The following is a 22,830-nucleotide window of genomic DNA, read 5'->3' on the forward strand; positions in this document are numbered from 1 at the left end:
GTTAGAATAGCAGAGCTTTGCATTAAAGCACTGCGACTCTTGTAAATTCCTCAAGAGACAAATATTGATTCATTCTCTAGCCAAGCATAAGAATGAGCGTAGCACTGCTGTTCTTCAGTTGCAGTTACAGGGATACAGTAAAGCAAAAATAAAAAATAATAACTTGCAACATTGCTGCAATGATTGCTACAACTGATTTATTTTTGCCCTATACACTCTTGCACATTGTATGTTATCAGTCAGTGATAATTAAACGGCAAAAAGGATGGAGTCGGGTTGATGCTCTGTGCTGTTAGAAGACTATGTGGTGGCTGTATGGATGTGTTCATCTTGGATACTTTAATCATGGACATGGTGGTTATTAAAAACCCACAAGGCCCCGGGGACTTGTACGTTTGAAGTCTTCCCAAACCTCACCTCACTAAATACGGTACCTTGCTGGACCACCAACTTCCAACAGTCTCATCGTGTCATTAAAGGGTATATGCACGCAGACACCAGGAATTCACATGGAGCTGTGACCACTCCTGCATCCTCAAGTGCTGGGACATTTCAGTCCATCAAAGCACGGAAAAGAGGAATATGTGGACAAAGAAAGGAACACTGCTCATAATCCAAAGTGCCACCCCCCCTCACCACCACCCATCATCAGTGACACATGGTGGAGGTAGTGTTATGGCCAGTGGCAGGCATACACCTTTCCCTTTCCCTTATTGGTAGTAGACTATTCTACCTCTCATGACAATAAAAGCATTGGGATTGTCTGCTTTCAAATGGTGAGTATTTTTTATTTTTTAACAATATAAGGTTAAAAGTACCAGGTAAAAGTTCTAGCCTTGGCATTCCCTTCATAGTCAAAAGAAAATACAGACAGTGCACGAGCACAAAAACAACAGCAGTCTGTTTGTGTTCACTGTAAAGGACAGATGTTGAAAGACATCAATCTCGGGAGTAAACAGTTGTTGAAAGCGGCGCATAATTACGAGCGATTGTTTAAACAGGCTCGTAATGCACGTGGCTATAAATAAAATCGAACACTGTCTCCAGCTAAGCTGCGATTTCGCCGAAGATGTCGTAAATGCAACGTCGGCAATGGGCTCCTCTCCAATTGCTAAACGCCGAACCTGTAACTTTCCCCCGCTTCCGACATCCTTAATTTTCAAAATGAAACGGTTCCACGGGAGTGTTCAGCGCAAGCATGTAACCGTTGTCCCTATACTAAGGCTTTGTCCAGTCCTTGCTACTAGAGTTTTTTGTCTGTTGTACTCTGTAGCAAACTGAGTGCTACCGCTCGTTTGAGAGATGAGAGAGAGACAAGTTCTTTTTCAGGACGCGACTGCGTCTTTTTATTTTCCGGCCGCCACGCGGCTTTCTGTTCGCAATACGCAAAACACAATACACAATACACAAGGTATGTTACAATTCACGGCTGACTGCCCGTCAGCTCTTCTTCCTCCTCCAGTTCTCCCGCTTCTCTCTCTGTCGAGCCGCTTTTAAACGTCCAGGCTCACTGTCGAGGTAATCAGCACATTGTCAATCAATCAAACAATTAACTATCCGTGCTGATTAATAAACCCCAACAGCCGTGGCGCAGAGTTCCGAGAGCCGCCCCGCCCACTCTCTCTCTGCAGCCAACGCAAAAACCACGCCCACCTTACCACATACCCCCACCGCCCGACTTAGGCCGGGGAGCCATCCGGCCGATGACCGACCCCCCCCCCACCCCCTTCGGGGCGAGAGAGGAAGTCCGCCACCACCATCTGCGCCCCCGGCCTATGAACCACCTTAAAATTAAAGGGTTGTAGAGCCAGATACCACCGGGTGATTCGCGGGTTGGTATCCTTCATGCGGTGGAGCCATTGGAGGGGAGCGTGGTCCGAACAGAGGGTGAATGGGCGACCCAGCAGGTAGTAGCGCAGGGACCCGACCGCCCACCGGATGGCGAGGCACTCCTTTTCTACCGTGCTGTACCTCGCCTCCCGCTGGGATAGTTTGCGGCTGAGGTACAGCACCGGGCGGTCGACTCCCTCCACCTGCTGGGTCAAAACAGCCCCCAGCCCTCTGTCCGATGCGTCGGTCTGCAGGATAAAGGGAAGAGAGAAATTAGGGGTGAACAAGAGCGGCTCCCCGCAGAGGGCTTCCTTTACCCTCTCAAACGCTCGCTGGCACGGCTCCGTCCACTGGACCGGATCTGAGGCACCTTTGCGAGTTAAATCAGTCAAGGGGCTGGTCAGCTGTGAAAACGCCGGAATAAACCGTCTATAGTAGCCGGCCAACCCCAAGAACCTCCTTACCTCTTTTTTCGTCTTGGGTCGTGGACAGGTCGCAATCCGCCGGTTTTATCCACCAGAGGTCGCACCTGTCCACTTCCCAAGTGGTACCCCAAATACCGTACCTCCGCTCGGCCAATCGCACACTTCTTTGGGTTAGCCGTGAGCCCCGCCTGCCTCAAGGACTCGAGCACCGCCCCCACATGCCGCATATGCTGTGCCCAGCTGCTACTGTGGATGATAACATCATCCAGATAGGCAGCAGCATACGCAGCATGCGGACGCAGCAGCCGATCCATCAGGCGCTGGAAGGTGGCTGGGGCCCCGAATAACCCAAACGGAAGTGTTCGGAATTGGTACAAACCGTCCGGAGCGGAGAAAGCCGATTTCTCTTTGGACTTTGCAGACAAGGGAATCTGCCAATAGCCCTTAGTCAGATCCAGTGTCGAGAAAAAAACGAGCCGTGCCCAGCCGATCCAGGAGTTCGTCGACCCTAGGCATAGGATAGGCATCAAAATGTGACACAGCATTCACTTTCCTATAATCCACACAGAACCGAATAGAGCCATCCGGCTTACTTACCAGCACGATGGGGCTATTCCAGGCACTGTGGGACTCCTCTATTACACCCAACTCCAGCATGGCCTTTATTTCTGCCTGCACCAATTTCTTTTTGTGCTCCGGCAGTCTATAGGGGCGGGAACGTACCGTTACTCCGGGGGGTGTCGATATGGTGGTGTATGAGGTTCGTGCGTCCTGGTAGGGGAGAAAACACATCCGCAAACCGTTTTTGCAACATGGCAAGGTCTGCTCTCTGACTTGGCGAGAGGTGGCTATCTGAAAGGGGTGGGGTCTGATTGATTGAATTTACTACCTCCGGCCCCAGCTCGTCCCTCTCCTGATCCACCGTTACCAGAGAAACAGCCACCACCTCTTTCCAGGCTTTTAATAAATTGAGGTGATAATCTGTTTCGCTCCCTCTCTATCAGCACGCTCCACCTCATAGTCAACCTCCCCAACTCGTCGTGTGACCACGAAGGGCCCTTGCCACTTGGCGAGTAATTTTGTACTGGAGGTTGGAAGTAATACCAGGACTTTATCTCCCGGCGAGAATTGACGTAGTTTCGTCCCTCTATTGTAGTGCCTCTGCTGACGTTCCTGAGCCTCGAGCAAATTCTCCCGTGACAACCGACCCAGTGTATGGAGTTTTGCTCGCAGGTCCATAACGTATTGCAACTCATTTTTGCTGGGGCTTGGACCGTCCTCCCAGCTTTCTTTAACTAGGTCCAATATTCCCCGAGGTTTTCTACCGAATAACAGTTCAAAGGGAGAAAATCCCGTGGAGGCCTGGGGAACCTCCCGCACTGCAAATAACAGAGGGACTAACCACTTATCCCAATTTCGGCTATCGTCGTGAATGAACTTTCGAATCATGGACTTCAGAGTTCTATTAAACCGCTCCACAAGCCCATCTGTTTGGGGATGGTATACACTGGTTCTAATAGAGCGACGCCCAGTAATCCGTATAGCTCATTTAGTGTACGTGACATAAACGAAGTGCCCTGATCAGTCAGAATCTCTTTCGGGATTCCGACCCGGGAGATAATTTGAAACAGAGCTTGCGCAACACTCTTAGCTGAAATATTGCGCAACGGCACTGCTTCGGGATACCGGGTCGCATAATCCACCAAGACCAACACGAAACGGTATCCCTGGGTGCTCCGTTCAAATGGCCCGATGAGGTCCATAGCAATTCGATCAAAGGGAACCTCTATTAAGGGTAGTGGGCGCAACGGCGCTTTTGGGGTGGCCGGGGGGTTCACTAATTGACATTCGGGACAGGACGCACACCACCGACGTACGTCCGCCCAAATGCCCGGCCAGTAAAACCGAGCCATTATTCGGTGTAGTGACTTATCATACCCTAAGTGCCCCGCCATGGGGTTGTAATGAGCCGCCTGGAAAACCATTTCCCGGCGGTTTCTGGGTACCAACAACTGGGTCGTTTCTTCACCGGTCTGAGCGTCACGACACACTCGATACAACCTGTCCCTAATAATAGAAAAATAAGGGTGAGAGAGTACTGCATCGGGGCGCACCTGCTGACCATCAATCCGCATCACTTGGTCATAGGCAAAGCGTAAGGTGTCGTCCCGAGACTGCTCGAGTGGGAAATCCTCCGCGGGTTGGAATACAGGACCCCGGGGAGTCTCAACCGGAGGCTCGCCTGGGTCCCTCCCCGCCCCGGCCGTGTCGGACGGCCCTGCGTCACCACCGTCAACAGCACACACGTCACACTTCCCTATCGGTCGTGATCGCAACCCCAGTATGTTTCTAGAGATCTCCCTAAACCCCGCCCAATCAGTACCCAAGATTAGGGGATGCGCCAGCCGGGAGCTAACCGCAGCCTTCACCATATGCGTTTTTCCCTGGTAACAAATTTCCACGGGTACTACCGGATACTTGTGCACATCTCCATGCACACACCGAATGGAAACCCAGGGTGCCTTTACCAATGCCTCGGTTCGAACCAGGTTTTGCTGGATCAGGGACTGCATAGCCCCTGAATCCAACAGCGCCCGGTGTTCACTCCCTTGCACCCTTACCGGGATGCAGTACGCTCCCTCCTGATCGGGAGCGGAAGTGGGCGGCCCGACCACCCGGACCACCTGCCCCACTTCCATAAGTGGACAATCGCGGCGCAGGTGACCCAGCTGTCCGCACCGCCAACAGCCCGGTCCGAGCGTCTGAGGCGCCCTCTGCGAGCCGGAGCCCCCCGCCACTGAGCCTGGACCTGGAGAGGGAATCGGAAAAAAGGGGGGATTAGTTTGAGGCAAGGGAGGGGGCAGAGCCCGGGGGACAGGGAAGGGGCCAGCACGAGGAGGGGGTCTCCTCCTAGGCGCCGGTTCCGGCCGTGCTTGCTGCTGGGCGCTGGGGTATAGCACTAGGTGGTCTTCCGCCAGGGTAACCGCCCCCTCTAGGTTGGTCGGGCGATGGCAGCGCACCCAATTGGCCGTTCCCTCCGGCAACCCTTCCAGGAACTGTTCCAGTATAACCTGCTCCACCACGCCCCCGGCGGACCGGGTCTCTGGTTGCAGCCAACGCCGGGCCATGTGGTTAGCCTTTGGGCGTATGCGAAGGGACGGTCCTCCGCCACCAGTTTCGCCGTCCGGAACCGGCGCCGGTAATCCTCCGTGCTGCAGCCCAGTCGGTCCAGGATCGCCCTCTTCACAATCTTGTAATCCGCCCGGGCTCCGGGCGGCAGTCCATGCGCCGCCTGCTGGGCTTCCCCGGTTAAAAGGGGCAGGAGGTGTACAACCCACTCCTCGTGGGGCCACTGACACGCCTCCGCTGCCACCTCAAAACTTTCCACGAAGGCCTGGATGTCATCTTCGGCGGTCATTTTTGGTATGTGGATCCGGAGAGGGGATCGGGACGGCGGGTCCCGGAGCTGGTTTCCCCGGCGGCAGCCAGCTGTCGCAGCGCCTGGGTCTGGAGGGAGGCTTGTGCACGCAGAGCCTCCATCTGCTCTGCGTGTACGGCCGCCTGCCGCTCCTGCATCTGGGCCATCCCCTCCAGCATCCTTGCCAGCGCTACGAGAGGCTGCGCCGTCTCGCTCCGGTTTGGGTCCATCTCTGACCTTCTCTCTCTCTCTCTTCCTGCCGTCTCCCCGTACGGGCCACCACTGTAGCAAACTGAGTGCTACCGCTCGTTTGAGAGATGAGAGAGAGACAAGTTCTTTTTCAGGACGCGACTGCGTCTTTTTATTTTCCGGCCGCCACGCGGCTTTCTGTTCGCAATACGCAAAACACAATACACAATACACAAGGTATGTTACAATTCACGGCTGACTTGCCCGTCAGCTCTTCTTCCTCCTCCAGTTCTCCCGCTTCTCTCTCTGTCGAGCCGCTTTTAAACGTCCAGGCTCACTGTCGAGGTAATCAGCACATTGTCAATCAATCAAACAATTAACTATCCGTGCTGATTAATAAACCCCAACAGCCGTGGCGCAGAGTTCCGAGAGCCGCCCCGCCCACTCTCTCTCTGCAGCCAACGCAAAAACCACGCCCACCTTACCACATACTCAAACTTAGACTTTAATTTCAGTTTCCAATTCATTCATCCAACGGACGCGAGAATTGGTTTTAGGCTTGCGGACTGGTGGCGAAACTCTCTAATTAGCAGCTTTGTTGGGCGGGAAATGTGTTCTGTGACGGATTCTGAGGCTGCGTTGTTATTGTTTTTACAGATTAGCCTTTGATGGCGTGTCTGCTTACCTTTGTAGTCGCGGGAGTGATGTTTCATAAACACCGAGACTGGAATAAAAATCCCTCTCGTTTCAAATTTAGATTTCTCTCTCGCTTGCCGTCCTGCATTCCATTCATGCTCGGTTGCATAGTTGCATTTTCTCCATTCCGAGTTTCAAGATATTGAATTTCCGCGAATGTCTTTGTTGCTTTTAAACAGATACAGTTCCTTTGTTGTGAGTGTAGCCTCTAATCTGCTGAAATAATGATGCCAACAAGGCCTTCTTTTTCATGCACTCTGGAAAAAATTGTAATGAAATATTTGAATGTCACTGTACTATTCTTACTGGAGTGACAAATAAATAAAAAAATACCACAAAAAAATGTGTGACTTTAAAATGTGACAAAGGAGCATATTATGAATATGATTTCATCATGGACACTGTTTTAATGATTTAAAAGAGGGTTTATGTATTATTTTATAATTCTTAATATAACTGACCTGAAAATAAAATTAAAAATGAAAACTCATCTAGCTATCAATCCCTTACCATAGAGCAGTTCTAGTTTATCCTTCCTCTTCTCAGAAATTTGAAATGTATTAATACTGCCTACCAAGTAAACAGTTTGAGGAGAACTGTCCCATGGTGCTCTTTTGACTTGGATTTCCATGATTGCTCATGTAATTGGATCATTTCTCTCATAAGTTTGCTAATGCAATTGGTATTTTTCAGTATCTGAATGATATTTACTGCCACCAGTATTACTGCTTGACGTGGTTGCACGGTACGGTTCTTCAGTAATGATAATGTATTTTTTAACTTCTTAGGAAGGCCATAGGAAGATTTCTGTGTATCTAAACGTTTAACACCATCTGCCATGCAATTAAACAAGAAATGCGCACAGTAAAAATTGAAGCATTCCATCCGCCCCCCCCCCCCCCCGCCCCCCTTAACACTTCTCACCCAGTACAGGTAGTGCTGAGGATTTGGGGGATATCAGGCAGTATACCTGGCCTTTGTTTTGTCTTTAAAAAAGAAAAGCCCTACAGGTATTTCCTTTCTAAAGATGTGCCTGTCTGTTTCCTTGGCAAGGCGACCTCACTCACAATGTTGAAATCCGCGCGCTAATGCAAATTATTTGTTTCTTAATCTACCGCTGCCCTTCTCCCTGTGATTATTATCCGGCTCCCTGTGTTTACGGTGAAAATGGCGACTGAGGCGGCTCACCTCCCTGCATTCAAACGTCTGCGGCTGCTCACCTCCCTGCATTCAAACGTCTGCAGCCCAAAGTGCCGCGCACGCCAAATGAATGTAAATAGAACAGAAACATCAAAGACCGGTTTACTTCCGCTGTTCCACCGGAGAGGGTCAACACAAATTTATTGAAGCGTCATATGACAAGGGAGGGGGCCCCTTTTTAAAAATTAATTTATTTTATTTTATTTTTTAAGTGGTAGCTGTGTGTCGCTTTATGTCACCAAAGTCCTAAGCTGAACACAGGCCCCTGCCATTAAAGCAGGTAATGAAATGTATAAAGCAGTAGGAGGGAAGGCACTCGAAGAGCTTCAGCAGTGAGCACTGTTACAGGCTGGGCAGAATGATTCAGTTATTTATTTATTTCATTAATTTTTATTTTAAAATTTAATTTAATTTTTAAAGTTTTTTTTTGTTGCTCAGTACAGTTTTAGAGGGCCATCTCTGGCTAATCGCTGCACATGCAGTGTTGCATGTAATTACTCCCTCCCCAAACGTTTGCTTTTCGCAGCTTAACGCTGGGTGGCTTGACTCCGGCTTCCTCATCTTTCATCGCCACGGTGAGGTCCTGCAGTCGGGAACGTTAAGCTTCTTCTCAATATTTTGAAAACAGTTCCGCGAGGGGAAAACCACAGAGAGGTGCACGGCTTTGGGGTCACCAACCCCCCCCCCCCCCCCTTTGTGGCCCTCTGTTTAAACAGCTTTTGAAATCAGAGCCAAGATGGAGTCAGAAATCGCCTTATTGACTCAGCCCAGGAGCAAAAAAATGGACACGGGGGGGACCACACGTTTCACCCACATGGACTGCAGCACCGAGGAAGTTAGCTCTCAAATGTGTTCGGGCACAAAAAACTCCCCCCCCCAAAAAACGTCCCGTTAAAAATGTTATTTTTAGATCCTGAGGTTTCACTCTTTCAAAATAGTTATTTAAAATCACACCTTCTCTCTGTTTCTGATCTTTTTGTCCACCCCTTCTCCTCCTCATCCCTCTATTCTTTTTTTTTATATCTGGAAGGGTTGTCTGTCAGCTTTGTGACACCCCCTCACCAACCCCACCCCCCAAATTTGAATATTGATGGGGTGAAACGGTGCAGGCTCGGCCTGAAAAGGACAGTGTGCGCCGAACAGGTAGAGAGCGGTGGGGGGGGAGGGGGGGGGTGTGGGAGAGGGGTGACATAATGGCTATTAGTTTGATTTCATGGGCTTCCTGTGATCCCGGCTCTGACGGGAGCCTTTGTCTTATCAGACGCGGAGAGCTGGGCACGGTGCCTGCCCGCTGTCTCGCTGCATGATAAGCAGGCCTCACCGGCGGCGGCGCGCAGATCTCAACTGCCACCTCTTCCGCGCTCTTTGTCTGCGCGCTGCGTCTCGTGCACACGGAGCGAGTCCGCGTGCGCCAGGCGTCATGGCTGTAATTCACGAGATATGTTCAACAATGCGATTATTATACACGATTATATTTAACTTTACTTTTTTTTGCTTTCCATCCTGAATTAATTTTTGTACAAAAAAAGGACTTGAAACCGTTTCTGTCTGTTCTGTCTGGGTGTTTTTTTTTTTTTTTCCCCCTCGTGCATTTTGGCCTACGTTTGTGCCAGCGGCTTGTGTTTGCCATCAGGGTTTGGTTTGTGGTGCCGCCAGCGCGTTTGTAAATGTTTTCTTTGCAAATAAAAGCAAAATGTGTCTCGCCACAGATCATTTTAAGGGGCGGCGTGTGTAAGGAAAACAATAATGAAAATACGTGTCATTGTCTTTCAGCCTTGTCAGCATTCTCGTTTATTATGGGCAGCTGAAAGAGAGAGAGAAAAAAAAAGGTTTGCGTAACTAGTGCCAAGATCATCCTTCGGCCTACAGAGTGGTTTCACTCTAGAATATCATAACAGCGTTTATGGAAGAGATTCATGTTACTGCCCTTGCCGTTTTTATTACATCAGACTGTGGTAACTAAACATGTAGTAATGATTTGCTGCTGTTTGATTTTCATCTTGCTTTGGTTATGTAGAATGATTGTTCTTCATTGTAGAACTATCTGCTATGAGTTCTTAACTCTTTATCTATATTATCTATATGCGTTTCAGGGTTTTAATATGGCGGAGTGAGTGTCTGTTTCCATTATAAATTATTAGAGTCCAGTTAATTCTTCGTAAAGACATTTTCATAAGATGAAATACTTTTTTCCCCATCTACTCTTTCTTGTTTCTGTTCCGCACAAATTAGCTAAGGTCCTGAAGGGCAAAATGACAAGAGGTTACTCGTCGACTGTGTGTTTAATTAATTGAAAAATGCTCAAATTGCTTTTACAGTTGTTGCGTAAAAGTTTTTAAGAAGCGGAATCCGTGTTGCCAGTGCTCAGCCATAATTAGCACCCGTGGGAATCGAAAGGTTTAGCATTAGCGACGTTACAGCGCGTGGAACACAAATCTCTGTTTTAGTAATGAAAGCTGTACGGTGTGAGTGCACAGGGCTGAAAGGACAGCTGTGACAAGGGGAGAAGCCTCTGCTTCTGCAGCAGGACGCCTCATTGGAGAGCTGGGGCTGCCACATTTCCTATTTGTAAGAGATATGCAGGCCTAATTCCCAGCAGTAACCCCTCACCAAAAGTATTTAGATTTCTAATTGGATGAAGGGCCAGTGCTTTTGCGACAGGATCTCGACCCCCCCCCCACCCCACCTCCCACCCCCCTCCAAATCCACAGCCCCTACAGCCCCCCCCCACCCTCCATACACAACTTAACACTCCGATTTGTGTCAGCTCAAGAATGTCGAAGCGAGGAGAGGAGAGAGGGAAAAAAAGATTTAAAATAAAGAGAAAAAAAAGCAGATTAGAAGGGGAGAGGGGAGCTCTTGTTTATTCAAACTTTAATTACGTGTGGAGGGTAATTGCCGCAGTGATACGGTGTGGAAAGTGGGGCTGCGGGGGGGGAGGGGGGGGGCTTTAATGAACCATGCTGGGGGATGGCAGCCGAAACCCACCGGGATTCATTGCCTAAGTTAACTGTGGAACAGTGTTTGGTTTGGACTCCGCCTGAACGATTGAACCGTGTTCAGCTTCTCGTTATTCATTTCGCACAGGCCGCGGAGACACCCAAGAGCCGACTGCCACACAAGCTCTACTTAGACTACCAAACGAAAGGCTATGAGAAACAACCAAGGTCGTGTAGGCCTGACATCCATACATAGAATCAATAAATGGTCAGGCGTTAAAGTAATTACAGTTTAAAAATAAAATGGATCGTGTGTCTATATAAATAAAACACGGTGTAAAGCAAAGCCCTTTTGCTTGATGTTATAGGTGTGTTTTGTTTACTTTATGCTCCTCCTTTTATAATCCTCCAAATAATTGGGCAATTATCTCGTGGTGCCCAAATGTGTTCTGTGTGTGTGTGTGTACAGTATGTGTGTACAGTGTTGAGTCACTGCAGAGGACAGCGCCTCGTTTGGACAGGGGATTAATCGCGTTTGTTAATCTGTTTGTTTTGTGTATTTGGTCCTGGCGGTAGCGCTTGTGATGCACTGGGAAAAACAGGTCTAATTTGTGGAAACGTGGCCTGAGGGGGAGCCGGGCTGAAGATTACCGCGGCGGCTCCAGTCACGCACACCAGGGCCTCCTTCTTGGCATCGATGTATAATTCGTGCTAATCGTACTGCGTAATGGATTTCTGTGGTCGCTCGTTTACTGTCTCTTTCAAAAAAGCCCTTGCTTTGCGAAAGGTGTGGAACACACACTTCTGTTTGCCCGTTGCTTTTGAGGACCGTGTTTTTGTCAGCCGAAGGAGTCGACGTGCCTCTCAGCGCGGCACCGCGGGCTTGGGAATCTGGAATAATGTCACTTTTCCATGGACCGAGAAAAGCCGTCAATTAGGTACAATACCAATTTGTCTGCTATTTAGGAATGAACTGTTTGGTGACAAAAAGGCGACAACAAGCGTTCGGCTGATAATTTAAACATAAGCTTCTGATGGGAAAACGCTCTTCAAAGTGTGAAATGCACCTTTTCACAGAGCGTGGATTACCACAAATTAAAACTCTCCAGTTTCATCAAACAACAGCACACCCTACGCAAAGCTCTCGAATAAGGGGGGGAAATCCATGCGTAAAATTACTGTCCTCGTACAGAAAGAGGCATTACCCACTAGAGGGAAATCTGCTAATTGGGATTCACAAAGTAGCTCAAACCTCAAGTTATTTTATTTCCCACAATAGCATGAATTCTGTTGAGGGGAGAATTTGGGGCGTGCCAGGGAGCGGAGAGCTTATAAGCATGTAATGGAAGCGTTTTGAGAGAACAGTGAAGCCCTCTTCCGTCTTGAAGAACCAAAACAGAGGGGGGAAAGCCGTCCTTCCTCCTCGGTTTGTGCTACGTGGGGGGGGGGGGGGGGGTTAACATGAAATAATGCAGATGTAGACTTTTCAGGACAGACTTTGACTGAGCAAAGTGACATTTCTTGAGCAGTTTCCCAGGTGGTGGCTACGTATGCTCAAATTAATTCAATGAGCACGGTCCCTGTTCTTGTTGTAAGGAACTCATTGTCGCAGAAACTCTATGGGTTGACTAGTTGTGCTTCCCTTGAATAAGGCTAGATGTTTGTTTTGTGTTCATCTGTCATCAACTCATTTTACGGGCCATTCGTAACAACTCTGCCATCATGTACTGCCCATGTGTCAAACTTTACCTTGTTGCTCCTCTCTGAAATTTCCACAGACATCGCGAGTAATGTACAAAACAAATAGCACATAAACGGGAACAAGACCTGTCACAGGGTAATTTAAAGGACGATGTTTGCGTTTTCTCGTCAATTCATAGCAGTTTTCACGAGAGGGAGGCGTTTCTCAGACTGAAGGGGAACTTTTTGTAAAGAGCAGGGCCTGGGTACATGGAGCGCAAGGCTGTTTTTACACCCAAACTGGGAGGATTCGCACACATGAGAGCGCCCCAGTATTTACAGTATTAATAGTGACACTAAACTGCCACTCAGACCTTTGAGTTAATTGTGACTACAGCTGGTGACATTTATTTAACATTTCATGGAAGCTAATAGACAGTGTTTGGTGCTGTTTGCTTTTCGAATGCCTGAAACAAGCGCCAACAGGCATGCTAAGACAATTCCTCAATTAAGCTTCAGCAAATGTTAAGTTGTATGGGTGTGAGTGCATGGCACACAATGGTACACACACCGATCTATTTATAGTAAATAGCAAATAATGGTAATAATTATGTTGTGTAAGTCGCTCTGGAGACCAATCCTGTTTGTGGAGATCTACCATCCTGTGGTTTTTTCATTTCAACCCTAATTTGGCACACCTGACTCTACTAATGACCAACTCAACAAAGATCTCTAGCTCTTAGATTGGGGTGTGCTTTTGTTAGGATTGGAGTGAAAACCAACAGGACAGTAAATCTTCAGGAACACGGTTAATATCAATGACAATAACGAGAATGATAATGGTTTATTAAGTTGTGTGTGGTTTTTGTCATGGCGTGTGCGCTTGCAGTGACCGCTGCATTTCGTTTTTTTGTTGTCATTCTCAGGGCGATGCTCCGGATCCCTCCCCGCTGTCCCGGGACACACCGGTCCCGGGGGGTCTGCGGGAGTCGCCCCCGGCCCCCGCCGCAGCCGAGACGGGTCGTCCCGCGCAGGCCAGCCGTCCAGCCAATGCCCCCCATTCCCCTGGAGCGGGCCGACGTGCCAGCAGAGGAGGAGGAGGAGGAGGAGAGAGAAGAGATGAAGAGGACGAGAGAGGCGGCTTGGTTCCGGCTGTGGTGATCACACAGGCAGATGAGGTGAGCGGCAGACTACACCTGCTGTAAAATTCCCTCACATCTCCCCTGCTCTGTATTCATAGCTCTCATCTGCCCCGCGCCCCTCTCGCACCCTCCCCCCCCCCCCCCGCCCGGCTTTCCCCCTCCCCCATCCCTGAACCCTTTTGTTTTCACCAGTCACATTTGGCCCCTCTTTCTTCCAAAAAAAATATGCGCTGCCTTTATTCGCTGTCTAAGTGATGCCTCTGATCACCTTAAATTCAAAGCTTTACTGACAGATTTTTGTTCTAATCTTTACCTAATTCTGTTTCATCACAGTTATTCTCTTTCTCTCAAATGTATATTTAATCCTGTAATGCACCCTGGGATGCGTATTACTTCTGATGTTTGCAAGTGATATTTGTCATAATTTCCTAAAGGTAATTAAACATGTATGTAACCTGATTAGATGAATCAGAATATTGTATGGAAGTGTTTGTATGAAATCAACTAACGTGATAATTCAAAAATGAATAATTTCTTGGGAGATATAAATACTTATCTGGCTCAACTGGCCATTATTATTAATACGCTTGTTATTAATACATCTTTATTTAGAGCGTATTCTACAGGTGGCTTGACAAAACAAAAAACAAAAACCTTGATCGTGGCACCGGTCATACAGCTGGCAATCTACGCTCCTCACATCTCTTCAGTCCTGGCTCTGTGACCCGTGTTAGGAGCTGACATCAGATCTGAAGTGGAACGTTTTCCACACCCAAAGAGAACACGTTTAAGATTTTAACTCGAACGTGAAGCCGCTAAAGCGTGGATTTGTTTCGGGGGGTTATGCCGAATCCCGGCACTTGAGAAACTGAGGGTTTGTCATGTTTTTTTTTTTTGTTTTTTTGGGGGAATCGTTTGACGAAACGGGTTAACTTGAAGCGTGCATCCGCTGAAAGGGAAGGGTTGTTTTTATATTGGCGAGGCACATATCACTCATTTTTGAGGTGCTACATTGGAAGTGATAACTTAAGCCCTGAAGGGTTTGCACTCAGGAAGGATCTTTGATATGTTTAAAGGAACAAAGAGTTGAGCAAATATAGGCAAACTCTTGCTTTTTTCGCTGGTTGCAGGGACGACGCGCAAATGAAGAACACCGGCGTGCCGTTCCGTGTGTGCGTCTGTCAGGCGTCTTTCACGCTTCCCCCTGTAATAGCTAAGCAAACAGAAAGAGTCAAAAGAAATCAGTTCACCGCGTATCGACTCCTTTCACACAGCACACTGGCTGTGTGTGTGTCTGTTATCACGGGTTTTGGAGTGTAAAGACAAGGGGTTTGGGGGTTGGGGGGGGGGGGGGCAGAGAGGAGGAGGGTGCTATTTCCTCATAGCTGTTCCACATAGTGATTAAAGCTTCGTGTTTGGGAGAGCCTTGAGCTGCATGCCCCTGGTTCGAGCCCCAAGACTGCGGTTCAGGGGCCGAGCCCCAGACTCTGGTTCATAGCCCGAGCCCCCTGACTGTGGTTCAGATCCCAATCCCACTGACTGTGGTTCAGATCCCAATCCCACTGACTGTGGTTCAGATCCCAAGCCCCCTGACTGGTTCAGGGCCCGAGCCTCCTGACTGTGGTTCAGAGCCCCAGGTCTGTGATTCTGGTTCAGAGCCCCAGGTCTGTGACTCTGGTTCAGAGCCCCAGGTCTGTGATTCTGGTTTAGAGCCCCTGGTCTGTGACTCTGGTTTAGAGCCCCAGGTCTGTGACTCTGGTTCAGAGCCCCAGGTCTGTGACTCTGGTTCAGAGCCCCAGGTCTGTGACTCTGGTTTAGAGCCCCAGGTCTGTGACTCTGGTTCAGAGCCCCAGGTCTGTGACTGTGGTTCAGAGCCCCAGGTCTGTGACTCTGGTTCAGAGCCCCAGGCCTGTGGAGCGAGGCGGATAGCTCCTGGCCCCAGGCCAGCCGGGCGTGGCCCCGCCCTCCTCGACGGCGGAGGTGATGACGCCCGTTGAGCCCGCAGATTGATGGAGGGGCAGACGCCACCGGCAGGAATGAGCCGGGCTTTGAAGTCCTCCAGGAGGAAGTAAATTGATATATCAGTTTAAGCCCCAGACCCTATTAAAGGAACCCTGGGCAGGTTAATGCGATAGCCTCTACATTACCTCCCCCACCCCCCCAGCCCCCCCCCCCCCCCCCAGTCAGGACGGGCCTCTAAGTCCCGACGTGCACACAGCAATCTCATTTTATTTTTCTATCAGTAATGTTCCTCCCATTCAGGCCACAGCGGCGGGGAGTAAATCACAGTGCCGAGCCTTTCGCCATCGCTCCTCGTGACGGATTTAAGCCTTGTGTCGCGGTGCTCGCCGCCATGGCTGGGCTTCCTGCAGCATTAGTGGGGATTTTCGCGCTTTAAATCGCGCCTTCTTGGTCACAGTGAGCCACCGTGTGGCCCCAGACTACCCCTAGCCTGGCCCTCCCCGGCCCTCCCTGGCTGTCCCCGGCCTTCCCCGGCTTTCCCTGGCCCTACTCGGCTTTCTCCGTCCCTCTCCGTCCCTCTCTGTCCCGCCCTGGCCCTCCCCGTCCCTCCCCGGTCCTCCCCGGCTCTTCCCCGGCCCTTTCCTGGCACTTCCCCGGCTGTCCCCGGCCCTCCCTGGCCCTCCCGCCCTCCCCGACCTCCCCCCCCCCAGCCCCTGCGCTGAACTCCGGTCAGTGACGCGGTCCGAACGCCTTCGGGAACCAGCGCTGAACTCGCTATGCCTTCAGCGGGATCATTTATTTTTCATGGCACACAGAAATACATTTGCATGAAAAATGTAGAAAGTTGTCTTTTAATTCAGATACCTGGTATTTATTATGAGACCTTTGTCCTTGGGATCAGATCACAGGATTTTATCTGTCCGTTACCATTATCGCTCTCTGGACTGTATCCTTTTTCCCACAGGCACATTGTCAGAAGGTTTCTCTTTTTTTGTGCAAAGGCTCATCCTTGTAGGTTATTTATTTTCTCTAATGAAAGACTGAACATTTGCGACTCGACAGATCAAATAGAAAAGCAGCATAAACAAGCATGTGGGGTTCCTATATTAGCATTTTGTCAGTTCTAGTTTTACAGTTAGCGGTTATTGTGTTTATACGCGTACTCCCCTCATATTAGAGAGCGGCAGCTATGATAGGTTTGTCTCATCAAGCCTTGTTTAAATGCTCCCTAGCACTTTATGTGATGTCCTGAACTGAGAGCAGCAATGGACGCTTGATTCTCCTGTGGTTACATTCTTACATTTTCTTCCCTTGCACAGCACCTTGACATCATATGTTTTGGGTGAATAGTGGAATACTTTGATAAGTAAAAATTGTAGTAATAGAAGATATGAATGGTGGAAAACTGCTTAGCTACGTTGCCCTATCGTTTATCAAATACAGCAAACCTGGGCAGTTTACTATGCACAAGCTCCACTGTTATACATGGCAATGTGGGCTATTGTGTAGATGTGACCTTTATACTATGTACTATATATAAAAGACCAGTCCTTGAGGTTCATATATGAGCATAGGTGACTAAAAAGTTCAGGACATAAATGAGGCATCTGTCTGTCCATCCCCACATGCTCCAACTGTTGCCCTGAAAGCAGTTCATATCAACAGAGTTCATGTGTTTTCAAGTCTGGAATCAAGTTTTGGGTGCCATTTTTATTGGGTTAAGTTCAGAAATGAACATGGAAAAGATGGCACTACAGGATGTTGCTGTGTTATCAGCATACCTGCTCCTGCTGCAAGGGTCCTCCATGGCGAGGACCTCTGGTTTTTGCTGCCCCTGGCATGCCTGTTTTTCTGGGCTGTCATGCTGAGGTGTTTACGCTGTGGCCTGCAGGAGTGGCGTGGTGCTTCTGAGCGCGTGCAGTCCCAGCGATTATGCAGTGCTGTTTGAGCAATGTTCATCGTCTGGTTATTTTTATCTGTGAAGGTATTTCTCAGAGTTTGATACTGTGTGTTGTAGATCTGATTCACAGCAACGCCCTCCCGTCCTTCCGCGTGGAGTTACAGATACTTTCCCCTTTTTTTAAAATGGTTTTGCTGTGTCACCTCCTCTCAGTCTGTGGCGTTTTGTTTGGTCTTCACTATTTTCCATTGTTGTTAAACGGCTGTAAAGGCCCACGTTTCACGGGAACAAAAGAGGCCTTTCTAATGGAAATCTAATCAGCGGAAATTGCAGTGCTAATATAAGCTGGGACGTTGCAGAAGAAAGACATGTATTAAAGCTGCATCGTCTTGATAATTGTTTCTAGTGCTGCTAATATATCATTTTCACATTAGCATAGGCCTGGGTGATATGTCAGTGCAAGTAACCGGATTCCAATAATTACATTTTTGTCCAACTACAACAGCTGTTGCATTTAATAATAATGCACTGATTATCATGTAACCTTCTTTAATATCATGCTCAACTCATATTTGAAATTTTTTTGAAAAAATGTAGATTCACGTGTAACTGTCAATTTTGCCTTGAGTTTGCAGTAAAGGCCTTGCTCCTCTCTGTCCTAAACCATGCTAATGTTGTTGCATTTGTGCCTCAGCAAAATGCTGTTTATTTGATTCTGCCAGCCCTTTTGCAGAATGGCGTCTCCTGCTCTGCACATCCAGCGATGCTTATGCATCTCTCTGCCAAATGCAATATCGGTTCACTTTTGAGAGGTGGAGAAATTTGTTTCCAGCGATCGATTGGGAAGCCACAGTCAATATTGCTTCTGCAGTGCTCCTTTTACATTCCTGTAGTTCATTGTACAGTAAATACCTCCATTTAATTAGGCACAGGACCTCATTTATAATAACTGTGTATTATTCTGTATTGCTATTCACGTGTGGGAAAAACTCCTTAAATGGCGACTTTTCTGAAAAGCACTAAATCATAACGAACATAAGTGCGCTACAGTGAAGTTGTGCAAGGAATCTGTCCTCTCTCTCAAGTCCCAGTCTCTCTCTCTCTCTTTCACACACACACACTCACACACATACACGCACGCAAACACATACACGTGCACACATGCAAACACACACACACACGCACACACACACACGCAGGAACACACTCACACACACACACATGCAGAAACACACACTCACACACACACATACACACACACGCAGATGCACGCACACATACAAGCACACACACGCACACACACACACACACACACACGCTCAAAGAGCTTTGATCTGCCACAGAGTACTAAACGCCCCTGCACTGGGTCCAAATTCAGATGCATTTCACTGGGGCTGCATAACGGATCGTATAAGCTGAATGACGCTCTGATGGGAAGATCCAATGCTCACTGAAGCCTTTCGCATATATATAGAATTTTGAATATCTAAACCATTATTTAGCATCCAGATCAGTTCTGCTTGTCTGGCTGACGGACAATTTCAGCCTGACCCCAGACTCTGTGCCTGTGACCTATACTGTCGAAATGCTTGCATATTGTTTGGATGTTCACACTGAAAATCTTTCATGGTGATTTTTATTTTGTTTTCCATTCAACACGTATAAACAAACAGTGGCTTGGATGTATTGTTAAGAAATATTTAACTGTTTAGTTTTTATATTGGTCCCCGTATGACAATTATTGCAACATGATGACCTTTAACTTTTTTTTATATAGTTGCTAAATACTGAGGGAACAGTATGTAAATACAAAATATTCTTCGTACTACTGCTAATTCTAGTACTGCTACTTAAGCTATTTCTATCTAAAATTGTATTGGTAATTGTCATATTATAATCAGGCTTAAAATTTGTGAGACAAAATGGTGCGTCACGTGCCCTTACCCTCTGGTGAAATCTGGCGCGGAATCTATTTTCTGGCGCCGTAAATGTAAATAATGCATCTGCCGTTTTTTTTTTTTTGCGGTTTAATAAATGTCCTCGAGGTTTATTAATGTGCAAATGGGTCGAGGCACCTTCCCCTTCTTCCCACAGAGAGCGCGCACAGAGGCACAAAGCTGTTTAAGGGGAAGATTTACAAATCAGTCAGCGCGGATTTAAGCCTCAGGAGCTCGGCTGGGGAAGCCTGCAGGAGAATTTAATTCTCTCAGCAGTGCATCGGCGATAGAGCCCATTACCCGCCATAGAGTGTACATGTTTACTGATCTGTACCGCTCTCAAATAACTTTCCCTGAGTACCTTTTACCTGCTCGACGGAAGCGTATTTAAAAGAAATTGGGTTTATAGATGGGAATTATGAAGATACCGATATCATGCATGAAAGTTATTTTAACCCTCGGAAGCATACAAAATAAGCGCATCTTCGGAATGAAGATGCCGGGGAACTAATATGAATGCAAATAGGATTAAGCGAGCGCATTAGTGTCTGATATACAATTTACAGTGCTTAGCGTTTGGCAGGGCTCGGGTGTGTGTGGAGGAGGGAACGGGCCGCTTCCTTCCCGCACAGGAAATGGGGGGGGGGGGGGGATGCTAATCCGGGACCGGACCGTTCCAAGGGGCGCGGGCGATTCCTCGCGGCTCCTGCGCGGCGGCGGCGGCCTGGTCTTGATTAGCGCTCGAGTTCCCCGCGCCGTTAATTTCGACGGCGTGCGCCGCGCTCGGCGTTCCCGGAAGTGTCGGCGGCTGATGTCACTTCCTGTATCAGGCGCTCCTCCCCGATGCTAATTATCGGCGCTAATTGTCAGATCGGGCGTGGCTCGATTTGTGCGGGGGGGCCGCGCATTTGCTTTAACAAACCCGCCACCAGTCAGCTACAAATGGATTTTCTTTCTGGTTCACGTGGTTCATCAGACGTTCATCCCATGTCACTGATTTAATAAGCAGCTAAATGAAATAAATACAAAAAAGTGAACATGGCTACTTCATAATGTCTTTATTTTTATATTAATAGAAGTGACCTGCTTAATGCCCCTTCTGGTACCGAAATAATACTTCAAACTCTAAAATACATAATTTGATATCCATATCCAGTTTTTCTGGTTGTGTACTATTTACTCTATTTTGTTTATTCACCTGTGGATATTATTTTTTTGTACTTGTGTGCAAAAATGAATGTGTGGGAAACTCCTTTGGTTGCCATCCAGTTAATTCCTGTCCAGTTGAGCACCTGTTCTGTTTCTCCTGGCGAAGTAGAAAACCTCGCTTGGCTGTACATTCGGATGCCTTCCTTAGTCATCTTGTGGTCATAATTTATTCCAGACCTCAGTGCCCTTTGATTTGCCATCAGAGGCCTGGAGTTTGCTACGCTGAGTAATGAAGTTGACGCTCACAGGGTAGAGGGGTAGTGCCACTGAAGGGTCAGATGCCAGGCCCTTGGGATGATGTATTGGGGGGATCCTCCATCTTCGCTGACTGCGCACCAACTCGGTGTCCTTAACACTTTCTTTAATTTACCATCTTAAGTCCTCCAGCATCGGCGGAGTTTATCCCTTCTCGTAAAATGTGCATCTCTGGGATCCATCGAGGGGCAGCTTTAATAACAGGCTCCGGCGATGATCGTGGTTATTAACACCCCAGTAATGAGTTCTGAAGGACAGCTCAGGGTGCGTTTAAAACCAGAATCGTGTACTGCCTAATCCGCCCCTTGGCACTTTTGTTTTTTATGGATATTTTATTGAAATTATGTTTCCCAACTACTTAATGAAGAATAAACATAAAATATGTCACGTAGCCTTAACATTAATGATCCGTCTTGGCTGCTGAAATATGCCCCTATAAAAAAAATACCTGGACTGCCCGTCCCGATGAGTCTTTACATAGAGGCCAGAAGATGCTGCTTAAGAAACTAATGTTTTTAAAATAGGACAGGCTTGCAAAAATCAACATTGCAACTGTTGCTTGCTTTTTTTTTGTTTTGATAATTTTTTTTTTTTTTAAATGATTGAGTCTGTGGGGGATCAGCATCTGTATTGCAGATGTAATAGCGCTCACCTGAAAAATAAAACGGCTCCTTCGAGCAGCCGGGGAGACGCTTTTTTCGACGCGACGGACGGGCTTCTGATAACGGGGCCCTCTCAACGCGGCCGAGGGGTCCGCAAATTACAAGCCGCCCCGTCGCCGACTTCAACGGCGCAAATTGTCAGATAAGCGTATTTAAATGGATCATTACAAATTCCGCTGTCATTTTCCTACGTCGTGCCGCACAAAAGCAGTCGAGTGGGAGCTGATTACCAGTATAATGGTTCTTATTCAAGAAAAAAAAAGGCCTGTGCTTGTGTCCAAAAATGTCACGGGGGATGGTAATGGCGGATATTATAATATTCGCTGACGGTGAAATATCTTTATTCCCTCTTCGTTTTTTTTTCTTTCTTTTTTTGTGGTGCCCGGTGTAGCCCCGCCATGACGTCGTCCCCAGATTATGGGAGGGTACAGCGTGTGTGTATGTATATATATATATATATATATATATATATACACTCATTTATATCTTTATTAGTCTCCCTCCCTCGCCTTTAGCAGGATTTGAGTGTGGTCTTTATTTTGGGCTATTATGCAGGAGAAGAGGGGCGAGCCCGTGACAGAGAGGGTCGGGGACGTGGGGAATAAATAGCTCCCGGGGCCCGGGGCCCTGCCGGTGCTCGCTTTCCAATTCGGATCTGATTGCAGTGCAAACAGTGCATCTCATTCGGGCCCTCCTCTGTAAACGTTTTCTCGAGAAGGCAAACACGAGCCTCCCGAAAGTATAATGAGTTCATTAACGGAGTGCAGAGGGCAAGCACTGCCGAGCGCCATCACTTTCTGTAACACTTTTTTACTTCCAGGTAAGTTTCCTTACTTTGTAATAGTACAGACCTTTCACTTTGTAATTAATACAGAATAAAATAAAATAAATAGAATATAGTTAAAATGAAGTTAAAATGCCGATTAGGTTGTCTTCCATTTTGAGAGAACGGTGGGGTAAACACAGACAAAATTGGAATACTTTATATGTAAATTATAGGAAACCGAGTCAAAGATGGCCTGTTCTTTACTTCACTGTGTTTTTCTTATGTTCTGTCTGGGTGGCATGAATGGGCAAACAGAGGTGGGAACACTGGCGGTTAGCGAAATGACCGGAGGAGTGGGTGTGTTTGCAGGCAAGGTTTAATAGGTGTAACCTGTCAATCACATGTCCTTGTTGGTGTCTGCCAGCGATGATGTCATCAGAAAGGAAACCTTCAGAAGTCGGAGCTGGCCGTGTCCTTTTTGATTATCGCAACATCTGACTGCCCGGTTTAGGCCGAGGCTGTTTTTTGTTAAAACCCAAAAATAGGATTTGTTCTCAGAAGCTGCGCTATAAGCAGCCAGGAAGTTCTTTGATTTTTTTTTTGTTTTTTTTTTTTTTGTT

The 22,830-nt window shown here is 47.8% G+C and overlaps 1 protein-coding gene across 1 annotated transcript in view; it reads left to right on the top strand.

Moving 5' to 3' along the window:
- The window catches only part of LOC135241711 (ankyrin repeat domain-containing protein SOWAHC), a 144,124-nt gene that overhangs the window by 8,153 nt on the left and 113,141 nt on the right, over positions 1–22,830 (top strand). The window contains exon 3 of the mRNA XM_064312315.1: positions 13,304–13,555. Within this exon, the coding sequence (XP_064168385.1) occupies positions 13,304–13,555 (252 nt within the window). The remainder of the gene's footprint in view (positions 1–13,303; positions 13,556–22,830) is intronic.

The sequence above is a fragment of the Anguilla rostrata genome, chromosome 16 (genome assembly GCF_018555375.3).
Source record: "Anguilla rostrata isolate EN2019 chromosome 16, ASM1855537v3, whole genome shotgun sequence".
Taxonomy (NCBI): Eukaryota; Metazoa; Chordata; class Actinopteri; order Anguilliformes; family Anguillidae; genus Anguilla; species Anguilla rostrata.